The 25,667-nt window shown below is 41.3% G+C and overlaps 1 protein-coding gene across 2 annotated transcripts in view; it reads right to left on the bottom strand.

Moving 5' to 3' along the window:
• Positions 1–21: 21 nt before the first annotated feature.
• The window catches only part of VPS54 (VPS54 subunit of GARP complex), a 45,268-nt gene continuing 19,622 nt past the window's right edge, over positions 22–25,667 (bottom strand). For both annotated transcript variants that reach the window (XM_050316650.1, XM_050316649.1), the window contains 16 exons: positions 21,506–21,632; positions 20,369–20,476; positions 18,884–18,939; positions 17,326–17,422; positions 16,514–16,851; positions 15,175–15,304; positions 14,746–14,927; positions 13,880–13,992; positions 12,525–12,588; positions 10,484–10,589; positions 7,328–7,415; positions 6,243–6,364; positions 6,055–6,135; positions 3,431–3,538; positions 2,434–2,528; positions 22–472 (listed from right to left, as the gene is read on the bottom strand). In XM_050316650.1, coding sequence (XP_050172607.1) covers positions 370–472; positions 2,434–2,528; positions 3,431–3,538; positions 6,055–6,135; positions 6,243–6,364; positions 7,328–7,415; positions 10,484–10,589; positions 12,525–12,588; positions 13,880–13,992; positions 14,746–14,927; positions 15,175–15,304; positions 16,514–16,851; positions 17,326–17,422; positions 18,884–18,939; positions 20,369–20,476; positions 21,506–21,632 — 1,918 coding nt within the window. In that variant the 3' untranslated portion in view covers positions 22–369. The remainder of the gene's footprint in view (positions 473–2,433; positions 2,529–3,430; positions 3,539–6,054; positions 6,136–6,242; positions 6,365–7,327; positions 7,416–10,483; positions 10,590–12,524; positions 12,589–13,879; positions 13,993–14,745; positions 14,928–15,174; positions 15,305–16,513; positions 16,852–17,325; positions 17,423–18,883; positions 18,940–20,368; positions 20,477–21,505; positions 21,633–25,667) is intronic.

Raw genomic sequence — 25,667 nt, forward strand, 5'->3', positions numbered from 1 at the left:
GGTGGGACACCATGTGAATTTCATTGCACTAGAAGAAATGCAAAGCATCTTTTTAATATAAAGATATACAGAGCATTCTAGACAACTACAGCTGTGTTACAGCTATGTGTTCTTTTGGATTTGGTCCAAAGAAACCTGAGTCTGTTTCCAGAGAGAATGAAAAAACATTGCACAGACAGCTGATCACTTGTTTCTTGCTGAAGGACACTGGAAGGATCACTCCCTGCAGCTCCCTCTGAGTCTAGCTCCCCCGACTATCAATCGTGCCCTTTCTTGGAATCTGGGCTTAAGTATTCACCTCACCGTCGTCACGCTGCTTAGAAGAAAGTCAGTCTGTCGTCAGAGCCAGTGACTGCTCCCAGTGGATTATCACCTCTTCTCCCAGATTTCAGCCATGTTTAGGTCTAAGTTGTTAAGGCCTTTCAGAGCTTGAAGGTTTCCAGTGTAAAAAGCTACATCTGAAGTAACCAGCCTGCAGTGAAACACACGACAAGATTAGAATCAGACTCCATCCCATCCACCTGGAGTGCTCAGACCAGGGTTTGTTTAGGACTTTGGCACACAATTACTACAATACACGTTCAAATCCTATGCCTGGATTAGATATTTTAAGTATCAGTTCAAAACTCAGTGCTGTGGCTGTGGTTTATTTTACAGCAGTGATCATCCATAACAGGATTACTGCTGGGCATAAAACTAGTTCTAGGGAAGGGAGATCAAATCATGAGTTCAGAAAACTCAGCAGGAATTAGGCATTTAAAACTTCTATTCTCTTGCTGTAATCTCCAGGCTTATCTAGATTTAAACTCCCAATTCCATTGAAACTAAGAATATTAATTATTGCAACATTAACTTCTGTATTTTAGAGGGTAATGATTCTAAGGTTAATGTAAAAAGTAACAGCTACATTGTTTGTAACAGTTTATACAGAATTAAAATCCCTCAGACACTGTTGAAACGTCAGGGGTCATGATGCTTCTAGCTAGCAAGGTGTAGGAACAGAAGTTGTATTTTCATATTAAAAACTTAAGCAGGAGTCACAGAACTGGATTTTCGCTATTACTACAGAAACAAGCAGTTTAAAACAGGATGAGGATCAGAAGACCATGTTAAAAACTCGGTCAATGAAGTCTGCTGGAACAGCAGCGAGTGACATCCAGTGTTGGATGTTCTCAAACAGCCCCAATGATGCGCTCCCAGCGAGCTGTGTCTGAAGTTAAGGGACTGCTGCCATCACAGAAACTGACCTGGGCCAGTTGAGACCTCCTGCCTGCTGGGAAATACAGCCTGGCATGCCACCAAAACACTTGCCCCAACCTTCCTGTCAAAAAGGGATTCATTTAATCCACCCAGCCACAAGTTATCAAACAAAACTGACAGCACAGGATGAAGACGGCACAGCACAGTGTTTGGGACTGGAAATCTGAGTGTGAAACACCCCAAACACACTCCAGGTGCTCTCACTTCAGTGGGGCTGCAGTGGCCTCACCCCACAAATACCTTTAGTAAGTACCAAAGGCAATAGGATGTGTCACCTTGTGAATACACACCGAGTACAGAGAACTATTTCAGATAAACCCTCTCAGAGTATAAGGAAGAATACACACAAGCAGGACAAACCAGAATAAAATGGACAGGAACAAAACTTTCACTCCAGTGACCTCTGAAACATTAACTTCCTTCTCTGACTTCTTCAACCTAAGACAATCTCTTCTTGCACGTGGGTAGGCTGATGAATTTCACCCTTACTACACTGCAAACACCACATAACCCCCCTGAGGTCATTAAGAATGTTTATAAACCCCACCATTTCAGGGGACAATCCAACTGACAACAGAATTCAGCCTGCAAGAGGCTGTAGGCTCTCCTGGGAGGTGGGGACATCAGGCACAGCCAGGCACCCTCTCTCAGGAGAGGTACCACTGACCTGCTTGGGGATGGAGGGTTGGGCTGGAGCAGGGAAGGCGAAGAGCTCTGTGAGCATAATCTGTTTCAAATCTAGTTCTGCTGTGAAACCCATTTCTGTAGAGCAGCTGTCCACTGCACAGATGAAATGCTGCTTTTTCCTATTTTTACTTTGCTAGTGCCATGAGTCACCATCCACATTTCTAAACTGCTTCAGGAATCACGTAATTCGTGTGAATTAAACTCTGGCTGCTGCTGTCACACAACGGGGGAAAAAGCAATCCATGAACTGAGGAACTTACAGCAGTTTTCCAATCTGACCAATGTCCACCTCCCAACCTGTTACCAGGTGGATTGCATCCCTACTTACTGTGGAACAGCACAAGTCATGTCCTTTACTGTAAGAAAGCTCCAGACCTGACATACTAAAACACGGAGCGTGGCTGCATTCTGCAGCCACAACGTTCTCGCAGGAGACAATGCCTGATTATTTGAGCAGTGAAAAAAAGAAGAGTTGCCCCAACATACCCATTTAGAGGTCCTCCATCATTGACCACGTTGAGGTGGGCCAGCTGCCTCTTCAGGTGGAGCTTGTAGCTTGCGTTGATTCGTAAAAACAACATCTACAAGAAACCACAGCACCAGAGTAAGGATCTGTCCTTGGGCTTGCATCACTGCCTCCAGAGAGGAAAGACACTGCCAGCACCTTCAGTCACTAAAACTTTTGGTTTTGCTTTTGCAACTCGTGATTTTTTTCCTTCTGCTGATCCTTCAGTCTCCTCATCTTTCTGGCCAACGTACAATTTGTAACACACAGGACAGAACAAACCCTCCCTTACTAATTTTGTGTGGCACGTTCTTAGGAGGTGAACTTTTCTTATCTGTTTGAAGCATCTAACAACTGGTAGGAAGGCTAGAAGGTAAAAAATCTCTTTCCTTTACTAGAACCACTTAAAGTGGTTTTTCCAAGAAAAAAATAAGAAAAACAGTTTAAAGGGACCATTTGATCTAATGTGAAAAAGAAATGACAACTTGGTGTATTCAATGACTGGATTAGTCCTTCCTGTCCTTTGCAACTCTGCAGTAGCAAAAACTGCAGCAAAATACTGGAAAAGGACATCTGGTACAATTTGGGTGCATAATATATTTAGGGACCTTTGGAAGCCACTGATTTTGAGCATGAAAAAGGCCTCTGAAAAGGCTGTACTTGAGGCCCAAAGTGTTGCAATTTGTGTAGAATTTCAGCACTAATTCCTGAATTGAAGGTTGTTCTCTCTAGACATTAAAAAGGCAGCTCAAAATACTGAAATCTGTTCTTTTTGTGTGTCTCATCTCCCTACACATCCAAACACTTCCCTCAGCTCAGCCCAAGCTGTCTGCATGACTGCTGCCAAGCCCTTTAACGTGTGGGTTTCGCAAACACTCAAAAAAGAATTCCCCTCTCCACACATAAAGTCCCTCTTGTTACTGAGTTCATGTACATTTGCAAACGAGGTGTTAGATGAGGCTCAAAAATAACATTCACCTGAGTTTGCTCCTCAGGAAGGAGATCATATATAGCTTCATGCATCTTTGCCATTTGCTTGCAGATATTCCTGAAGCATGCTGAAGGAACAGGAGCTTTCACTTCGTACTGGAAATAAACACACAACCAGTTACTCCTTCCTACCACTTTAAAATAGTTTATATAGGAGAGTTGCCAGCAGCCACCTGAAGCTCTGCTGTGCTAATGACATCAGGAATCAAAGTTCATTTAGCACACCACAAATTAAAATGGTCACTGGGCATGAACTGAGCCAGCTGTGAATTACAGATGCAGAGAGAATAATCTCTGTGCCAGCCACCCCAGTGCAGGCCCTGTGGCTGGAGCTGGCCCTCTCCTTCACACTGGGATGACTCAACAACAGACAAGCACTTCTACCTCTGAGAAATATGCCCCTCAAGTAATTCATGAGAGAAAACTACTTCTCTGGGATCACATACACCCAAATTTGTGAAAAATCAAGGAAAGGAAACCATCAAAAATGGAAACTCCTGAAAACTCATCACCGGCCATAAAAAAACACACCACCAAACAAAAACCCCACAAAAGCATTTCAGAAATACCTTGGAAAGCAAAGTGAAAAACATCCCTTCTCCTAGTGCCTGGAATCCAAGAAACAAGACACTAGAAAACACCAGATGGCAAGAGATTTGCTACAAAGGGAACAAAATTCTTATGTCCCCACTCTGGATAGGGAAGATCTGAACAGGATTTGAGAAACACAGAAATCCTCTCCAAGGAACAGTGAAACAAGCTCTGCAGTTCCAGTTGGAGAGGCTGTGCCAGCAAAGGCCCAGGTGACACATTGGCAGGTCATCTTTGGAAGGGTGACACTTCTCCATGGAGCCTTGCACGATTCAGGGAAGAACAAAATCATTACAACTACATCATTTACAAACAGGTTGGAGGAGATGGTTGCTGGCCTGAATTGTGAAAGAGAACAAAGCTTATCTGAGCATGACAGGAGAAAATGAAATGGGGAGTTTTGAGAAAATCTTTATGGGAAAGCCAAACCACTGACCTAATTTTGACAGGAGAAGTAGCAGAAAAATAGTGCTTACTGCTCCAAGGGACAACCACCCAGCGGGCAGGATCGTGCCTTGAGACAAGGAAGTTAAGCAAGAAATTATTTCCAACTTCCCAGCATGTTGTAAGGCCTGAGGGAACTGGCAGGCTCTTACATGACTACAGCCAGACCAAACTCTTCATGGGCACAGGGAAAAGCAACAGCCCCAGGAGGTAACCCAAGCTCCAGCCCTCCAAGGTGCTGGCCATTTTTATCTCCTGCTGAGGTCAACAGCATGAGGGATCAGACAAAAATTCACTGCTCTTCTGTCCAAGCTGTGGGCTAACTTGTTTGGTATCAATGATGTAAATACCTGCATTTGTCTTTTACTCTCAAGAGATATGGGGTAAAGTGGCCAAAAAGCCACGTTAATTCACAGGACAGCTATTTTTATGGGAGATAAAACCCCCAAAAAAACAGCAGTCCATTTTTGTCTTCAGAAAAGAGCATAAACACATTTTTAAAAAAGTAAACACAATAGGGGCAGGGAATCCCAACTTAAATGCTTTTGGCTTTCTTTTTTGCCTCCCCTAAGTTCAGGTAACACTATTTCATAGACCAAAGAAACAGATGAAATGAGAAAGCACAACATAAAATAAGAGGAACAGCAAGGAAGACAGAAATGCTGCCTGTTACAGCTGCCTCACTGCAGCCCTTATCAGCCTGTCCCCTACCTGTGATCCTGTGCTTCTCATGAGCTCCTCCAAGGAAGAGGCTGGCCCAGGCCAATCAGTCAAACGTCACCAAAGAATTAATTTATTTCTCTCATGAAACAGCTTTTTTTTTTTCTTTTCCCCAAGGACCATAAGCTTTAACAGCTCGTGTACTTTATCTGTCGGATTTGTGGGCCCAGGAGGTCCCATCCCGGGGAGGTCTCTCAGTGTATCCAACCCTAACACGAGTCACAGTGAGCAGATCCAGCCCAGGACCAGAGTGAACCACTGAGGAGTGTTCAAAAAGCAAAATACACTAAGAGCAATCCGTGGGACAGCGACTAATGCTGCTGCAGAGCAGGAACTGCTGAGCACAGACCTCCAGTCCCCAGGCCTGCAGCCCAATAAATGGGCTGGTCCTTCCCCTCCAAAAACTCTCCCTCCTCAGCATTTTTTTGGTGCTTCCTCAGCTGTCAGAAATGCCACCCTCCCGGCTTCCAAAGAGGCACCACTGGAAAGAGCAGGAAATGGGACTTGCTGAGCCTGGCTGCAGACAAGAGCTGTCAGTGGTAGGAGAGCACTTCAGCTCCTGAACACACGAGCATCTGTGCCAGCCAAAGCATTTCTGTTCCTGCTGAAGGAGTCAATGGAAAATTTATTTTTTGTGGGAGTGATGTCCGGGTGGCAAACGTTAACACAAAATACGTTCATGGGAACAGCACAGAGCTTTCTGTGCTTACAGTTTAAAGAAGTTCAAACAAGTCCTGATTAAATAAGTTTAAGACTCCATTTGAAACATCTAGGCTGCATACAGTGAGACTTCCAATTGCAATTTAGAGAGTATATAATTATTTCCAGAGTATATAATTATTTCCATAAATCATTACCTTGGATAATAGTTTGTCAAATAGGCTATCCATTATGGCAACGAGCTTTGCTGAAATTTCAGCTATGTGGTCGTGATAATCCTGTAAGGAAAGAAAGCAGGTTTCATTTTCTAATGGCATTCATATTCTTCAGAGTACAGTTGAAAAGCAGAACTTTGTGTTTAATTAGGAAATGCCACAAGAATTACCTTTGTAATGTGGTCAAAATGCCTGAGCATGCTAAACTGCTTTGGCTGCAGTCGAGCTTCAAAATGAGCCCTGATAATGGGAATGTAGTGTACAATGAGCTGTAGGCAACGTGAAGAAAGCGCTGTAAATTCAGAAAGAAAAACAGTGTAATTATTGCACAGGAAGTAATTTTGTATGGACTGTATCTCCTTTAACATAAATAATAGATCTGAGACAATTTATCAATTCTTTGTTAGTCTGTTTGTTTCCACTGGGAACCCCCACCCAGTGAAGACCCCAGACTGGTACCCGGCTATTCACACCCAGCTTCGGAAAGATACGGGATAAGGAACTAATTTTCCCGGAGGCTTTAAGTGTTTACTTGACATTTTGAGCCCTGAGCACACAAAGACATTGGAGAGATCTCAGAAGACCTGACTCATCACCCACCTAACCTCAGGAACCACATTCTCAAGGCATCAATGTTTCTTCTGCAGTGGTGTACAGAAACACCCTGCCCTGCCAGTGCTGACATGCCCTGAACCTGCTCCTGCTGCAGTGCCAACAGGATCCCCAAAACTGAGCTTATCCTGAGTCCAACAAGGCCTGAGCCAGTAGGAGGACACACTGTGTCATGGTCACCACCCTGGCCAAGTGTTCTGCAGCAAAAACCTGACCCAGCTGTCGCCCACAGCCCCTTGGGGGGCAGCCTCTCAACTCATTCTCCTCGAGTTGTTCCCTTTCCAAAAAGGAAAGGCAGACTGGTAATTAGGACACCCTGAAACATAGGAACTATAAGTTCAGACACCTGCTTTAACCCATCAGTCAAAGGCTCTTAATTTCAGGAGAAATTAAGTTTAAAACTGGAGGTCTGGAATAGTGTGTCAAGACTCTGCTGCAGCGTGGAACAGGGCACCCAGTTCTCCCAGGCCTTCTGAGCAGCCAAAGCAGCCCAGACAGGTGACCAGCAAGGTCTTATCACCCTCTGTGTCCATGCACGGCACCAAAACTCAAACATAACATCATAAATGTTTAGGGTTTTTTTGCATTTTGGTTTAACAGGCAGAAGAACAAGCTTTGACCTTTTAAATTTAGAAATCCATACCTAGGTTTTTTGTAGTGATTGTTTTCAAACCAACAACTTGTAATGCACCAGCTCCAAGCACTAGTTGGCAACTTTTAGAGTTGAAATACTGTGAGAAAGAAAAAGACAGTGAAAATGCATGCTGACTCTTTATCAACTATACATAACCACAGTTTAGAAACACCATCATCAGAAATTTGCAGGATAAAAGAATTATTATGAAGGCCAGTTTCAGAGTTTCACATATTCCTTACTCCAGAGGAGTCCATGACTATTAGTAAGACAAAAGGAACTTTTTTACCACTCTCAGTAGTCACTTGCCCAGTGGTTTTTGACTCAGCTTATGGTGAAGCACTCAAGGCAGTGCTTCAGCAATGGGAAGCAGAAATACTGCTTTTAAAAACACTGATACCCAGTGATTTCAATTCAAGGACTAGTTTGTGCTTCTCTAAGAGATCTTTAGGTGAGGCTTCTCTCAGGGTGAAAGAAAGCAGCAAGACAGACTTGCTGCAGACTCACCACGTTCAGCCTCCCTTTGAAAGTCGTGCACAAGAACAACCTCGTATTACAAATCTATAAAACAGATTTCTCAGACCAGGACCTTGGATGGGGCAAAGGGTAAGGAGCTTGCTGATTTTCTTCAGTAGATGTGTAAAACACTCTATTAGGCCAGCAAGGTCTCTGGACAGTAAGACAGTTGCCGTCAGCATCTTCTGTCTTATATTGGAATTCTGCTTCATCACCCAGTTTGAGACACCAGATATTCCAGACTGGCCCAGGTGATGCAGTGGAAGAGCCATTGTTGTCCCCAGTTCCTGCACTGAATGGAGAGCAGAAGTCCCAGGGCTCGCATTTAAACATGTTTGTTTGTTGACACTGGGCTGGAAACTGGGAGGCAAAACTTACACAGAGCTGACCCCTTCTTGTATAACTGAAGATTCAGAAGAAATTGTGACAAGGTTGCCCTGCAGCTTGTGTCTGCAACACAGAGGATTTCCCTCACACAGCCCTCCTTTTTGGGGGAAGGGGGGGTTACAATCCTGCTTCACAGGTCTTGCTTCATGAGAACAGAGGAACAAACACAACATTTTAAACGCTCCTTGGGTAAAAAGAAGAAATAATTTTTCTGGCTATTGCCTGGAGTCAGTCACAAAATGCAGGCCCACAGAGGACACACCATGAACCCCACACCCCCAGCTCTGAGCTGCCAGTGGTGTATCCAGGGCCAGAAAAGCAACCCAGACCTCATACCACAACTGAACCAGAGCTGCATGAGGCCCCTGACCTGAGAGAGGCATAACCTACCCTGCCCTCAGACAGAGGTCAGGGTCTGAAACCATCTGACATTCACTTCATCTCCTCCTCCAGAAAAGCAAGACCTTTCCTTACACCTCTGGGTGGACTTTCGAAGCAGAACCACTGAGCTGAAGACAGATGTATCTCACACAGCCTAAGCTCCTCTGAAATACTGAGCTCAGGTTAGTGTTAACTGTGAGGCAGACCATTAAACACTTGGTCTGTAAGGGACGATGGACACACATACTCTCCCCTGCCTCCTGTGGGTTCTGTGCTGTGCTCAGATCACCTGTTGCAGACAGAGCAGCGAGGAAGCAGCAGGTCTGAACCAGCAAAAGAGCAACACCCCCTCCTTGTGCCTGCTGGGAGGAAAGCATTTCTGTGCCCAGCACGTGGCCATGAGCCTTCTCTTGTCTGCACCATCTAAACAATCCAGATTTTCACTCACTATGGGCACTTCACTCAGGTTGCAGCCACAGTTCAAAACTGCCTGGAATTTCATTACCTTGAAATGAAACCCTTTCCATTTTCCACCACAACAAAGTCCAGCTCCTGCTACCCTCACGGGTTGGTAGCTCTGACCTGCCAGGACACCTTGAGTGGCTCTATTTTGTTCAAAGTGTAATAAACCAGCTTTTGTTTCTGCTGGTTGTTCTTGACATTTCTCCAATTGATGGCACCTTGCTGACAGATAGGAAGTACAATAATTAAACTACACATGATGTTTGAATACAAAGAAGTAAAGCACAAATGGCAGAGCTATAAGATAAGGTAAGGACAGGGAAGTAAAACAGAGAGGTAAATCTTGCCAAGTTTGAGGTATCTGCTGCTATTCCACCTGCCTGTGAAAGGTGATGCAATTTCTGAGCTGGAGAAGGAGAGGTGAAGAGGGGCAGGCCCAAACACACTGATCTTGCTTGGATAGTGCTTTTAAAGGGGAAGGTTTGTGGATGCATCCGAATGACAACTGCAGGGAGGAGTATTCCTGCATCTGGTTATTCAAATGAGAACTACCAACAAGAAAATTATTGAAAGGTCCATCTCCCAGAGTGTGTTTCCCTTTCCCTGGCACCTACAAAAGTAAAATATACTTTTGGAGAGTAGAATCGGTTTATCTTTTATTGATTATGTTCATGTTCAGAACTCTTAATACTTGATATAACCTTTGTGGGCAAAGGCACAAATGAAAGTCTTGACATAAATTAACTGCTAGGCTTTGGAGCCTATACAGGTATATATATTATGTGTGTATATATATATATATATATATACACACACATGACAGTTCTAAGGTGCATTAATGTGCTCCTGTTATTGTTGTTTACAAATATTACCTAGCAGTATCTGGGCTTTACCAGCTTTCCCCTTCTCTAGTGAGAAATAAATGAAAAAGAGGTCCTGGTGTTTTATCATCTTTACATTTTATAACAGAAGCTTCATCCCATATTATTTTTCATGCTTCTACTGACTATAAAACTCTACTGACTTGTAAAAAACAAGGGACTTGTTTTCCTTCCTCAAAAAAGATATATTTCTGTGGCATCTGGGATCAACTGGCTTTTTCTTCAGCAGCATTAATCCTACACCCAGCCTGGGTGGCTGGTGTAGATGGACAGGCAGCTGTGACAAATACTGCTAGATGGGACTTCCAACATTCCAGGTGACCAAGAGGAAAGACAGCCCTCCCAGAGTTAATTCCCACAATTAATTGCGTCTTTAATGCCTTTGACTTAAAAGGCTTTCTTATGGCACAGTAGAAAACACAATGATTTCTAGATAATTTATATGAAATCATAAAAACACAGGAGCATTATGCAGAGTAAGACATTTGTCCACCCTGGCTGCCCCTGCTCAGCACAGGTGGTGCCTCTGGAGTTGTACCTTCAGTAAGTCAGACAGGCGGGTCAGCATGTCAGTGGCGATGGAAGGAATGTTATCCACACACTGGCAGTACTCAAGGATTATCCTTATTAGCAGCAATACTGTCCTACAAGAGAGGAAACAGCCAAATATGTCACCTCAGGCACAAAAGATATTGAAAAAAATCAAACACAGGCCAGTCATGTTGATAGAAAGCTACCCAGTGCTAGAGATTATAGCATTGAATAAACCCACTAACTGATGTGAAGTTGAAGTAAACTACAAAAGAAGGTATACAGAAAGATACTTATAATGAATACTCATTCCAAAAGGGGTGTGTGTAGAAAAAAAGTATATTACAGAAAAATCTCTGAAAAAATATGTAATGAATTCTAAGGAGTCACAAACAGAGAGAGCAGCTGGGAAGAAATAGCACCAAATATTCAAAGATGCTCAACACCTGTAATTTCCCCTGAAGCCAGCAGGCACTGGAGAATTTGGAGAGCTACTGGATGGAATTACGAAGGCTCCACATAGAGCAGGCATGCTTCTTTGAATTTAAATACACAGAAGGCAGGAAAACAGAGGTGGGATCAAATGTTCAGAGTAGATATTATAACATTTCAAAGAGTTAAACGCCTTTCTTCCTTCAGGCAGTAAAGCTGAAAATACACACCTGAAGAATGCTCTGTGAACATCAAGGAATTTTTGATGAATGCCTCTTATTTGATTAAATACAATGAAACTGTATGTAAAAGTGTGTAGAACTGAAACAAATATTTGTACCATGAGGCTCACAATTGCTTCACAGAGCTAAATGTAACAAGTTTCAGATGAGCAGAGATGGATCACCAAACACATCATACATTAGGAAAATTTTATCCTTTAAAGCAATGCTCCTACATGACCTGAAATGCTCTTTTGCAGTGATATCAGTTGGCTGGCACAGAAGTTCTCAGCCATCAGCTTCTGCTTCTAGTTGAACAACGATGCATCATCATGAAGCAACTCATAAAATGACAGCTGGTCCAAGACATTCTGCACATCACAACTTTTAAGTATGGGTAAATTGATGTGAGGACTCTGGGGAGTGAGATCTTCCAGGTTTTACTCCCTCCCCAGAAACACTTTCATGCATATTTAATGCTTAAGCCTCACAGTCCTTGGAAACACAGCATGCTTTTAAATGAAAGAACTATGTATCGTATATTTTAAAATGCCTTTGACATAACCAGCTCTAAGAAACTACTTTCCAATTCCAAGCAACCGGGATGCCAAGAAACAGTGTATGCAGCTTCTGAGATGGCCCATTTCTCCTTCTGAGTAAGACAAGCAATTTTTCAGTTGTGGACTCGTGTATTTTGGTGCTGGAGAAAAGAGGGCTCCAGGGAGACTTTACTGCAGCTTTTCAGTACTTAAAGTGGGCTTATAGGAACGATGGGGACAAACTCCTTCATAGGTCCTGTGGTGACAGGACAAGGAGTAATAGTTTTAAAGCAAAGGAGGGTAGATTCAGACTAGATATAAGGATGGAATGTTTTACAGTGAGGGTGGTGAAACACTGGCAGGGGCTGCCCTGAGGGTGACCCCATCCCTGGAACGTTCAAGGTCAGGCTGGACAGGGCTCTGAACAACCTGGTCTAGTGGAAGGTGTCCCTGCTTATTGCAGGAAAGGTGGGCTAGATGACCTTTAAAAGTCCCTTCCATCCCAAACTATTCCAGGAGCCTATGATTTTTGCCAGAGGTACCTAGATTGCATAAGAAATAACAGTGTGCTACAAAGACAAACATGTATTTTCACAATTATGTGTTTTTATGAAATAATGGAAAAAACCCATTCAAATAAAATGATAAATTTCAGCCTGGTCATTCAGAGGAAAATCAGCATTTTAATGTACAGAAGAGCTTTTATAACTGTTTGGGAACTAAAGAGAAGCTAGACTGTGAAAGGAGAGGGATTTTCAATTTAAATCAGATTGCTAAACCTGTTAACATTCATCACAGTTCTACTCAGAAGTTCTTGCCAACTAACCCACTGCTAAGAGAAAAGTGTGCATCTTACCCAACTGTTGCATATTTTTGTCCTTCAACAATAAGGAATTCAGCTGGCTTTCTTTCTTCGGTAGCTAGACATTTTAGCAAGACAGGAAAAGGAATGAGTTGAACCAAAAAACAAGGGCAAAAAATGCTATTCATAAAAACACAATGTTCACCTATTAAGGTTTGAAAAAACCCACAGTCATTCTTTGGAGCACTGCTCTTTTTTACAATATTAATTAGATACTTGATCACCCATCATAATTATTACAACCCATAAAGTGACGTTATTATCTGCTGTGATTTTAGGTCAAAAATTCCAGTGTCCCACAGTAATTATGGTCTTAAAAACCCCAAGTACAACAGGTTACAAATAGAAGAAGCAGAAAAATTCACTACGTTTTCTAGTATACATTCTCAAGTGATTTGCTGTGTATATTAATATTTTAGCTTCAAATCACTTCTTCAGGCTTCACAGAAGCTCTTACTGATGCAGTTTTTCAGGCTAAATTATCTGCCTGAAGGAAGCTGCAAGAGGTTATTTTAAGAGCAGTGGTTGGACAAAGGTATCTTAGTGTTGTGTTCCATAATTGGAGTGATTATTACTAATACATTCTCTGCATCTGCTTTTTTATATTCCTTTTGGAAGGGTTTCTCTACCAAGACAACACTGTATTTTCTTTCTTCTAATCTATGGCCGTTTTTCTCCCCTTCTCTGTTTGTTTTCTTCCTCTTCTAGGTATTCACACACATCCCTCACTGCGATATTGGACGAGTTTCCCCACGAGGTAAGAACACATTAAGTATTCCCATTGCGCACACGGGGAAATGGGGCACGAGGAGAAAAAGTGACTTCTCTGAGGTCAACTGAGGTTTCTGTGGCAAGGTAAATAATTGAATGAACGTGAGTTTTCCCTTCCATGAGCAGCCACACGGCATGCTGCCTTTCATTGGAACTGGCAGCTGAAGTAGTGGGAAGGAGTAAGCTTTGTTTCACACAAGGGGGGCTGAGCACATGCACGTGCTCCTCAGTCCCCGGCAATTCTTCAGTGGTTTGTTCTCGGAAAAGACCGAGTTTGTGCAAAGACTGTAAGCCTCTACACTGGGAATACTTGTATAAAAAGGCAGTTCACTCCCTGTGCTAACACTTCTGAGTGTTTTCAAGAAATAAATAAATCATTTTTCAAGGTCAGCACAAGAAGTTTTGAGAGCGGTAAGAGACAAATAATAAAGAAAATAGCTATCAATTTCCTTCTGATGCCCCCAGAAGACAGAGAGCAAACGCAGATCAAGAGTGACATCAGAATATGTCCATCAGCGGTCACTAGCAGAATTTGCTGATAATAAATTCATTTCACAGTAGGACTGCAAGACACACACCTGCTGGTTTTTTTTCAGGGAGAGAAATTCTGCCATCTGACACCGAATCGACAAGGTCCTGAAACTCGGCAGGAACTTCAGCTTGCTTCCAGCGCTCATTGTCCAAAAGCAGGCTGGTTATAAACACAAAAGAGAGAAGGCTGAGAAAGAAAAGTCTTGTATTGAGATGCTTCTCCTACTTCTAACGCTGTGGAATCAAAACTACAACAATTTTTAAAAAGCCACTGGCCCAGAACACTATGCTAGTCATCTTCATCAGAAGGAGGTGTCCAACAACGGGCAGCAGCAAAACACAACAACACTGTGTTGGTCTAGAGATCTCACAATTTGTTCATTCAATTTGTCATAGGGACCAAAAACAACACTAGGCAATAAAGGTCTTTATGAGATCATTGTCCATGAAGTAATGTGCAAATACTTGAAATTTTACAGCTTTTGATGGATGAGAGCAAATAGACTTGATGTATGTAACTGGCAAGGCTGTTCCCCAAGTGGTTTAGTTTTCTCTCTCTCTTTTTTTTTTGTTTGTTTGTGTTTTTGTTTTTAGAAAACAGTTGAGAGTGAATTATTCTTAAACTTCTGAGACAAAGCAATGCTGCTCTTCAATGTTAGCCTTGTGTACTTTCTGTAGCCGTTACTGTCCTTATTTAGGTAATGTAGAACAATACAGTTTGAAGAAATTAAGTGACGAAAACAAGTAAAAGTCTAAACCACTTGGAAATAATCGGGTTTTAATACTTTTTTTTCACCCCCTTAAGTATAACAGGCTTACTAGAGCTCTAGGCAACAAAAGATTGTGTTTGGCTGGCATACAATTGACAAAATCATTCATGGAAGAACAACAAAGATCTTCGACCCAGAAATACCTTAGTTTTGTCTTTCTCTCCTCATGAAATCTATTCACAAATCTGTTGGCCTGACTCTGAAGTGCTCCTCGCAAGGACATGCTCTTCCTGCCACAGATCTGCTCAGTATCTACGATAAAGCCTTCCATCAAGCGAGAGAGAGTAACAAACTCGTTGGAATTCAGCTTCTCTAGGAAGCCATCCTGTATGCAAAGAAAACCATTGTAAGGAGACACAACACCACAAAAAAAATCAGAGATGTAAAGAAATAACTGGTCAGCATGCCTGAGGGTTACTAGTATTTTAAGAAGCACATCATTTAACCCTATATGGGACAGACAAGGTAGATCGCAGTTACCATACTCCCATTGTGAGTGTCATTTCAGAACCCTGGGAGCAAACTCCCACTAAGCATGAGACACCACCAGCAGTCTGACCCACGCTCCTTACCTTTGCTCTTGCCATGAGGAACTTGACTGAACGATCATGGCAGATATCGGAGGCGTTATAAAGTAACTCTTGAATATTGTTTGCCAGCCTGACCAGCTCCAGGTCAGTCAGCTTCATGTCTTCACCGATCCTATAAATGATAGAACCAGTAGCTGAGCATCAGTTTATAGAAAAAACCTGTATTTCTGCACACAGGTTGAAGGAGGAAAGAGCCTTGCAGCAACTGTCAGATGCAGGCAGTCAGTTAATCACTAAAGTCACTTTGTACAGATGGGATCTTCTCAGCTGCTGTCAATGTCATGTCAGTCCCTGTAGCAAGGAAATGCATAACTGCACATCTTTTTTTTTTTTTTGAATCCACATTCTAATTGCTGTGAATGGTCTAAATACAGAGTGAGAGGAGAGAGAAAACTCAATACACTACAGAGCAGCAACTGGGCTAACACTGTTCTGTGTATTTTTATTAGCCTGCTCCAAACACAGAGCGAAGGTGCAATAAAAAATAGAAGAGGGATAAAGCAACTTCATTTTAGAATGAAGTTATGCAACCAGCTTCAGAAACAACTTTGCTCCTCAAGAGCTGTAGTTGAGTGGTGTATTTTTAGCACACTTGGCAAAGTGCTCCAGACTGGTTTGGATCCAACCCCTTTCTCTTTCCCTGCTCTTCCCTGTAACCTTGGACTCTTCTTCCCTTTTCACTTCTCTTCCACCATAAGGGATTCACAAAAGGATGCCAAAAGGTTACACCTCTGGAGTCTGGAGCACCTCAGGGCAGCACTGCCTATGGAACCAAAGCACTGAGATGGGTTTATTTATTTAAGTATGCAAGTCAATAAGTTAATATCAAACAGGAGATTTTTCTCTAGAATTTATCAAGGTGTATTCCATGAAGTCAGTTTAAAAAAAAAAGACAAACAAGAAAAACCCAGAAAAAACTGCCATAGGGAGCATGGACAGGGAGTAGAGACAATTTTGCCTGCTAAAGGCATGACAACCTGTCTTTCATGCAGGCTGCACTCATATCTCTTCTGCTCTCTACACAAGTGGCCTCCCCAGAAGAGCTGATGGAGAAGGGGCTCTTTTGTGTAACAAGTGACAGTCCCTGTACCACTATACATAGAGGTGAAAACAAGGCAAATAAACGAAAAAAAGGTGAGCTGGAAGCAGTGCACTCTGATGGCAGCCTCTAGGGGCAATGGTTGAAGTCCACTACACTTACCTAAAAGGCACATTGCTCCAAAGTTAATTTTTGTACTGTATGATTAGAAACAACTGCCTGCCCCTCACATCTCGTCCCTACCATTGCTGCAAAGCGGAGATGGGCACCGCGCTCACTTACATCATCTCTACTCCTCCTGGAGTAACAGAAGAGGATGTTTGCTCCTTGCTGGATGAGGAATCGGTCGTGCACTCGGGTTCAGAGACCGAGTCGCTGCTGCAGGGCTCACTGTTTGGGGAGGTGTTCCTTTGAGAGGTAGTGTCAGCCGCTCCGGCCGGGAGCTCCCCTTCGCCGAACGCGTCGCTGATGAACATGCCCTCGTGGGTCAGATAAGCCACTTCGGTGTCCACCGAGCTCTCCTTGGCAGAGTTCTTTTGTAAGGTGTCCTCCAGGTCTCTGTTTTTTTGGTTCTTGTCTAGAACCAAGAAAACCACGCTACGGATAATATTTAACGTTGCCTAGAATAAAATATAACTTTTATTACCAAAAAAAAAAAACCCAAAATAAAACCCTGTGCCACGAGCTCGTGCTAGGAAGAGATTTTCTTTTACCCACAAAATAAAGTAAATCCTGGCTTTATTTTCTATTCTGTAATTAGTATTCGGAGACAGACCCATCCATCTGATGGGAACCAGTATCAGATGTTTCTGAGAATGAGGTTTCTTTCACCAATCTAACACATACAAAAGTTCTGTCCTAATCCCTAGCAGCCTAAAATAGATGTAATCATGCAAAAAGAGGTATTATCTCTTTGCCACCGCTCCCTTTGTTAGCACTAATCATTTTTGCCCTGGATGCCAATATTCACATCTCCTCCTTTCAATCAGAAGTTTGAACTCTATAAGAAAAACCAACACCTTAAGACTTCAAATGGAACTTCATTCCCTTTCATGCCTGAACTATGTGAAGCTCTTTGTAAATAAATGTCTTACCTTTATTCTCTTGAGGAAGATCGTGAATTTAGAAAAAATATCCTTCAGTAAATCAAACCACTGAGGAAAATTCATCATCCTCATCTGGTCTGCAAGCCTGAAAAAAGAGCAGTATTCAGCAAACCGTTACTGTTTGCTGGCCATGATGCCTACTGGCACATAAAGAAAAAAAATCACATGCTCTAACTTGAATTGTAAATATAGGGAAAACTATGTAGACTTCTATCTGGCAGAACAACAGACATTACCTGAACAACAGCCATGTAAGTGGAATGGGAAAGGAGAGATATAAAATGAGAATACTATAAAAGAACGAAAGCTTCACATTTACCATTTAGTTTTTTTCCTGGGCATAATGTTCTTTTCCCTGGCATAAATTATGTGTTACCAACAAGGGATGGGGGTTAATAACATTTTCACAAATCACATGGGAGGAAAAAAAAATTACAAAAATTTAAATGAAAATATTTTGTGTTACAAAAGCTGTGTTGTTAAGCTCATTTTGTGGCATTGCAATGAGACCACTTCTGCTATTAAAGTACAAGTCAGCTGTTTGTGGCAAAGGGCAGAAAAGTCATTGACAGAACAAAAGTTAAACCCTGTAATACAGTTAGGACCCAACAGCAGAAGAGTAAACACTGGAGAATAGTGACCAAATATTCAATGTTTAAAAATGACCCTGTGCCCAGTCTTTTCCCAATCTGGATATGAATCCCATGTAGATTCTGCCACTCACTTTGCTTTATCAGCTGGACTATTTTTATTATCTTGGGGTAACACTTTGCTGAGTCAAGTGAATCATAAAGCCATGGAAAAAACCAGAAGTTGGCAGGGGCCTCTGGAGCCTGGGGCCTCTGGAGCCCCCTTGGCCAAGCCCTGCTCAAGGGGGGTCCAACTAGATTGGGTTGTTCTGGGCCCTGCCCCTTAAAGCTTGACCATGTCCCAGAACATACTTCTCTGGGCCCCTGTCCCAGTGTTTGACCATCCTCCTAGGGAACAGATTTTTCTGGCCTTTCTCATCTTTCATCTTGCACCCACTGCCCCAACCTTCCCCTGCACATCTCTGACAGGAGCCTGGCTCCATCTCCATCTCTGCCATGGCATTTGCCTTTGCTGGGCTTTCTGAGGTTCCTGACGGACCATTTCTAAGAGTGAAGCTGTCTGGTCTCCTCTCTGGGTAGCTCCTGTTCTCCATCATGCAGGACAAACTGAAACTACTGACACGTCTTAATATAAAATCCCAGATTATAACAACAGGGAATGCTTTCAAGTGGATAAATATTTAAGAGATATACGTTTCACGTAGCGAGAGTCACAGAATTTTAGTATTTATTTTAAAGTAATTTTAAGGTAACATCAGAATCTGAATGAGAAGGGGAGCACAGCATCCACACAGAAGCAGACAGAAGCAGAGGTTGAAGATGAAAGAGAAGGAGGATAATCCTTAATTATAGGGAAATTTAAGCAAAAATTAGAACAGCAAGTTTATCTATGCTAAAAAACATCCTATCCCCACCCACCACCAAAAAAAAAAAAAAAAGTCTGGCTGCATACTTACTTAACAACCACTTCTGTATCTATTTCTTCTATCTGCGATACCGTATTAACCACACACTGTCAAATTTTAAGGAGGAAAAACACAAAACAAAAAAAAGATCTTAGCTTCTTTCTAACCACTGCTGAGTTTCATAAGATACACAATAGTCCTCAGGTTAAATAAGGAAAAGTAAAATAACAACATAAAGACATTTGTATCACTTCAACAACTTGTTTCTCTACAAACAAATGAAAAAAAGCCCAAAAGAAACCCCCCAAAGCACCTGGTACACACAAAACTGTCCAGTTTCTTCAGGTCTCCAGAACAACCTGTTTTCATTCCAAACACATCTATTGTTTTACAGTCATTTCAATGATCTGTTTTCACACTACTTGTAAGCCCAAGGTACAAATCAACTCCATTCAGACCAAAAAAGGGGTTTTCTCCCAAATGCCAGTCAATAAACTGAACAAATGAGTCAGTAGTGTGTGAACTCATCTTGCCTTTAAGCAAATATTCACAATCCCAGTGGTGACTGAGGGCTGCCATCTCAAGCTACATGGATTTTACCTGGATTTTACATTTGAGGTGTGGGAAGGGAACAGTTTCCTTTATTGAGGAAAAGGATCCCTAAGGGTTGAGACAATAGGCCACAACACAAAAGTGTTGCACAAAACACAGAGAAATGCTCCAATCTTGTCTTATTTTCCTTATTCAACAGAAATTTACAGTGGAAGTTGATTAAACTTTGCCTATTTTTAAGCAGAGGTGACACCCAAAAAATTCATCGTAAAGACAAATATTCCCAGCAGAATAATTGCAATGTGAAGGGAATTGGGAGAGCCAATTCTGGCTTAAAACAAAAACCTGCAAATAAATCCAACCTTTTTAAAACTAAGTTCCCAACCCAATTCACAGTGCAGCTGTGAATAGCAGACTATACTATGACAAGACAGGAGATGGCAAACCCAGCACTTATCTCCCAGCCTTTGAGCTACAAGTCAGAGGGAGTTCATAGCACGCCAGACCATAAATCCTGAAAGAACCATGTATATTTAGGGAAAAAACCCACCTCTTACATAATATTCTCCCATGTGTGCAAACAAACAAGATGAGTAAAATTAAAAGTACCAAACACACACTCAAAGTTTAGTCTATGTTTTTGTTTGCAAACAAAAGCCGTCATGTCACTACCCAAACTAGCCCATGCATTTCATTGTTATAACACAACTATACTATTCAGGAGAGCCCTGTGTTGAGAGAAAGGAAAGTTCAGAACAACTGTAATTATACAGAGAAAACTGGGGTGTGGTAACGCTATCTACACCTTCCAAAAAGTCTTTTCTGCAGACCTCTGTTCTTCAAGAAGCCCTTAGTGTCTGCAAGCTCAGCTGCTCTAAATGAGAGACCATCAGCCACCAAAAAACATCATCAGATGTTTTTTAACAACTAAAAAATTAATTTGTATCTGAGGCTTGTCAGATACATCAGAAATGTTTGGCTTACCTGTTTAATTATGTTCTTTGCAGTATTAATCATTTCATCTCCATATATTTCATAAAAATTTAGCTTCCTTTGTTTCAGAAGTCCAAATACTAGAGATACGAGTCTCTCCTATCAAGAAAAAAGAAAATTAAAAAAAATGCATGAAAAATATCAAAGTGAAGACAAGAAGCAATTCTAAGAAATTGCACATCAGCAAGAAAGTTCGTGTATCAAGCACACAGTGAACAGCATTTAGATCAGTCCAGTACCTTGAGCCTAATTCCATGCTTTACTTCTACAAAGTTCCCTGTGGCAATATCAGCCGAGTTCCTCTCTCCCACTCTCTTTCCTGCCTGTTCCTTAATTGGGCTCATTTACTAGGGCTTAAAAACATGGATATTTCTAATGATGAGTGATTTCCTTACCCTGAGCAAGACTGACACTAAATACAGCCCAAGTGAGAGGCTGGCCCATTGCAGCACAGAGGGGGGAAGAAACTCTAGGGCCAAAAAGGGAGTATTCCAGTGCTATTGGCAATGACTACATTTTATGAAACAAGACTGAGCAGTTCTTAGGGTCTAGCAATTATTGAAGAACAGTACAGGCAAAATCCAGAAAAATCTTTTCCAGGCTAGCAAGCAATTACAACAGCTTAATCTTCATATGTTTATGATCCCGAGAGGAATGAGGAATATATATATATATATGTACTGCAAATGAAGCATATATTCAGGGCAGCCATATGCTTGATATAAGCACCCATAACAGCATAGGGAGACAGAATGAGAACAACATGCAGATATCAGCTTTCACTGCAAAACTGAAATTTTACAGCCAAGTCAACGAAGAGTCCATGTTCTTTTCCACTTACATGCTGAGGTTCATAAAGTGAACTCGGTATGTATTTAACAGAGAAAAGCGAACTGCTTATTTTGAAAAAACTAAAGTGGGGCTGGATGGCAGTTCTGAGTTTAATTAGAATTATTTAATTTTATCAAGTACAAAAATAAAGGGGTGGGGGAAGGTTTGGATGAGAAGAGAAATAGTCTAAAATTATAGTGTTGCTACTAGGGACCTGAGTGAATTAGTTGGTGCTAATTAAGTATGTTAAGGATGCAAACATATTCATCAGACAGTTTATTTCAATAACAGACATACCTCTTCTAGAATTTGGCAATCATCTTCTAGGGGTCTATTTAAATCATTGCGAGCATAAGTTGAAAACTCTGCAATCATCATTTTATCTATCAGCTTTTCCAGTTCACAAAGCTGCAAGCCAAGATGCCTACGAAAAACAGCCATTGAGATGTGAGCTAAATAATCAACCTGAAAATGAATCATTAGTTCACAGTTGAAGAAAATAACCACCCAGCAGGTAATTTCCATGCAATCAACACTGGCTTAATGGGAGGCTTCAATCTTTCACTCCTCAGAGCAGCTGAAACCATGCATTTTTCAGAGACACTGTCACCTTGCACCAAAACATATGGACTTGAATATTGATGGAGGATAAAATTTGGAAGTAGGACTTTTTTTTTTTTTTGAAGGTGTGAAGTACCTCTCTGCCCAATGAAGTGAACTAGAACTAAGAATACTCAGTGCTTGTCAGTATAAAGGTGTTGAAAAGGAAGAATACTACTTCTTTTGCTTGTTGAGTTCCTCAGCTCACCAGTCCACAAGTTCTTCTAATTCAAACATTGGAGTTTTTGATGTGGTTACACACTAAATTCACATGACTGAGATGCAGTAATAGCATTACAATGCAGGATGGCTTTCCGAGAACACAGAAGAGTTTTTTAATTTGCAATTTTTATGCTACTCTAAATAAAAAACATTTTTCCATGTGTCAGAGATTTTAAACCATATTTTGCAAACTGTTGTCATACAGAACCACAAGTGAATTTCTCACATCAGAAATATCAACCAGTCTTTAAAAGTTGTGCAGCTAGAGAAATTTCTAGGAAAGTAAAACTAAAAGTGAGAACTTCAGAGATGTCAAACACTCCAGGCTTTTCAACTTCCACTGACAGCTGGGAACAAATATCTGTAAAAATCAGACTGCTTTTTTTTTTTTTTTTTAAACAAAAACAAACAAACAAGACACTCTGCCAATAAGAATTAGTAGAAACTGTGATATTTTAGATAAAAAACCTGGATACAAAATGGGGAGGATTCACATGGCTTTAATTCAGTGCTCGTGTAGCTGGACCATTAGATCATATATATACTCATGACTCCCTGGTATCTCCTCCCTGCAGAAATCCACGTGGCCAGTACTGAGCTGAAGTCAATGATTCTTGTTGGATCTGGAGTTGAGCAGATTAATTTATGTTTGTTTTTTTTTTTTATTTCAAGATCATCAGGGATGTGGTCTGCTTTTGAAATTGTTGTTCAATAATTCATTGGAATAGACAAAGCAGACATATTTCAAATATCTAATTTAAGCAAAAATAGCCTCTAGAAAATCCAAACCAGTTGCATCGTGGACATTTCAAAACAAACACAACAGCAAAAACCCCTGAAGATTATTATTTGCAACACAATAACTGGAGTTGCAAAACTTATTGTAGGACTAATACCCACAATACAAAGGCTCTTAGGAAAGCATGAAGATGCTCTTTGGTTCATTATTTCTGTAACTGTGCTTAACTGCACTGAAACACAACATAACCTGCCCCCTCCAACCCCAGGTATGGAAACATCCAACTAGAGTTCCCAGCACTTGCTCTCACCACTTTGCCTGTGATATTCTAGTCCCTAACAGCAACCAAAATGCCCCCAGCCTGAAACATCCAGAAACAAGGCAAACCTTAATTCACACTCCAGCAAAACACCTTGGCAATTATCTCTTAACAGGTCCCGGTCACACGTCAGATCCCTTCAATGAGTACTGAATGTGACAACTCTGTGATGTAAAATTACGAGTGCAGGGTAAAACTTCTTTTAACATACACAAGTGAGAACTACTTTTCATGTCCCTGGGTTTTACTGTGCAAAAAAGTATAAAAGTGTGGTTTGCCAGCATACCTGTGCAAAAAAAATAAACCCACTGTTATCTCCATCACCCTAACAAGGACTGTGAAAACAATGCAGAAAGCGGCAGAACAGATCTGAAATTTAGTTAACACATTAGTTTGTTATGGTTTTTTTTTTTTTTGTAAAATTAAGAAGATCAACTTGAAAAGGTTGGAGCTCTAAAACTTTAATTGTATCCTAGAGTAGCAGCAAGCAGTTACAACTGATATGTATATAATTAGGGATATTAACCTAGATTAAAGACATCAATTTAGTACTTCACAGAACCATTAAGATTCTTTCATTTTTTACTACAACTAGAGGCAAACCACATTTTTTTCTGCACATAGTACTGCAAGAGAAAAATTATTGTCTATGGATGATCTGAGTAGTTTTCTTACTGCTTTATATTAAAATATTCTGACATGACTCCATTTAAAGCAAATTCTACGAGCTGCCATAACAACACTAAAGCAACAAGTTGTTTGTTTTCAGTTGTTTTTTTTTAAATCAGATGCAAATTGTTTACAAAAAAAGACAGTAATTATATTTTTAAAATGAGCTACCCATTTAGAAGTTCATCTCTTCTTAAAAGAAACCAGGTATTTAACTCACTTGACAGCTGCAGTATTCTTGTTCAGAACAAAGCAAGAAGATCCCTGTGGTATTTTCTTGGGAAAAGCTGAAGTATGTGATCTTGCCATCAACTGAGATTTTTGAAAATTTTACTTATTTTTTGAAACACAACATTCTTCTTAGAAGTTTTATCAAGATCTCCATCTTTCCATGGCACGTTATTTTTCCACACAAGCTATATATATATATATATATATATGTATATATATATATACAGCCCACTGAGAGATTTGGGAATTGTGCTGGGAACTTCTCAGCTGCACTTTCATGTCTGGTGGGGCAACTGACTTAGGCTGCCCTTCACTCACCTTTCTGAGCCTTCATTATCCAAAGCAGTGGGGACATTTCCCACTCATGTCACTATTTGTAAAAACCCAGCTAAGCTTTATTCATAGAAATTACTCCTTACAGACAACCTGCAAATATGTTCCATGCCTGAGGGTAATTTTTAAATAATGGCACATTTTTGGGACATCATGTACATCAACCACAATGACAAGAGAATGGCACTCTCTGCTGACAGAGCACACAGGTTTCTCAACTGCAAAACACAACTAATTCTGACTGATGTTGTCACAGGGTTGTAGAAGTACACTGACTATCATCAGGATCAACACAAATGGGACTCAGTCACAGTCTATGCAACATAATCAAGTGGTTGAGAGTAGGAACACCAAAGAGGATAGAAACGTGCTGAGGTGGCTGAAGAGGGACAATCTACACTTTTTAGATGGTCTGTTTCTAGGTTTTTCAGAAAAGCACTGACAGCTTCCAGCAACTTTCGCCCCAACAGTTTATTAGCTTTTTAAATTATTTTTTCCTTTATTTTTTTATTTCTTAATTTTGTAACTACTTTTCCCAAGATCTTTTCCACATAAAATCTGAGTAGTTTTCCAAACCCGCTGGAAGGGTGTTAGAAGAGGAGCTTGACAGAACAGATGGACAAGAGCAGTAACCACAAAAACTTTTCAATATTCCTGTTACGGTCATTGAGCAACAACCATGCTTTTATTATGCAAGCTGAGGACCATCAGGCTGCAGGAACCACTTAACATTGAAACAAACCACCCCCTCACCCAGCATAAATTTAAAAACTAAGCATACAGCTATCAGCTGGCTGATACAAGCGTTGAGCTGATTTAACCACGCACTACTTCTGCCAGCACCACACCACACTAGCAGCTTTGCAAGCAACACTTTTAAACTGTCTGTGATGGTTGTGATAGCTTGTTTTATGTCAGCTAAAAGAATTCTACTGTATTAATAGTCTTGCATACGAGAGAGGACCTTGCCCAGTTGCAAACGTGGGCAAAAACGCAGCAGCAAGAGCAGCCTGGGCAGAACCTCCTCACTGTTTCTTCCCTTTGCAACTTGAGCAGCTCACAGAAGTGCAGAGGAAACGCTCCAGGCCACCAAGAGCAGACGTGGCTGAACACATCCCATCTGACCAGCTGTCAACATCAGACCACTGCTGCTTGACAGTTTCGTACTGGCTTTTGCTTGCAAAGCTCCTTCCAGCACAAGCCCAGGCTGGGGCTGACCTATCTGACACATGGTCTGTGCATATTCCCTTAACACCACAAGTCCAGATCAGTCACTAAAAGACAGAGGCCTGGAGTGCATCTGTGTATCAAAGACCCCATCCCTGGGGTGCTGCATCTGGGAGGAC

The sequence above is a fragment of the Myiozetetes cayanensis genome, unplaced genomic scaffold (genome assembly GCF_022539395.1).
Source record: "Myiozetetes cayanensis isolate MyiCay16 unplaced genomic scaffold, myiCay2020 scf2-11, whole genome shotgun sequence".
NCBI lineage: Eukaryota > Metazoa > Chordata > Aves > Passeriformes > Tyrannidae > Myiozetetes > Myiozetetes cayanensis.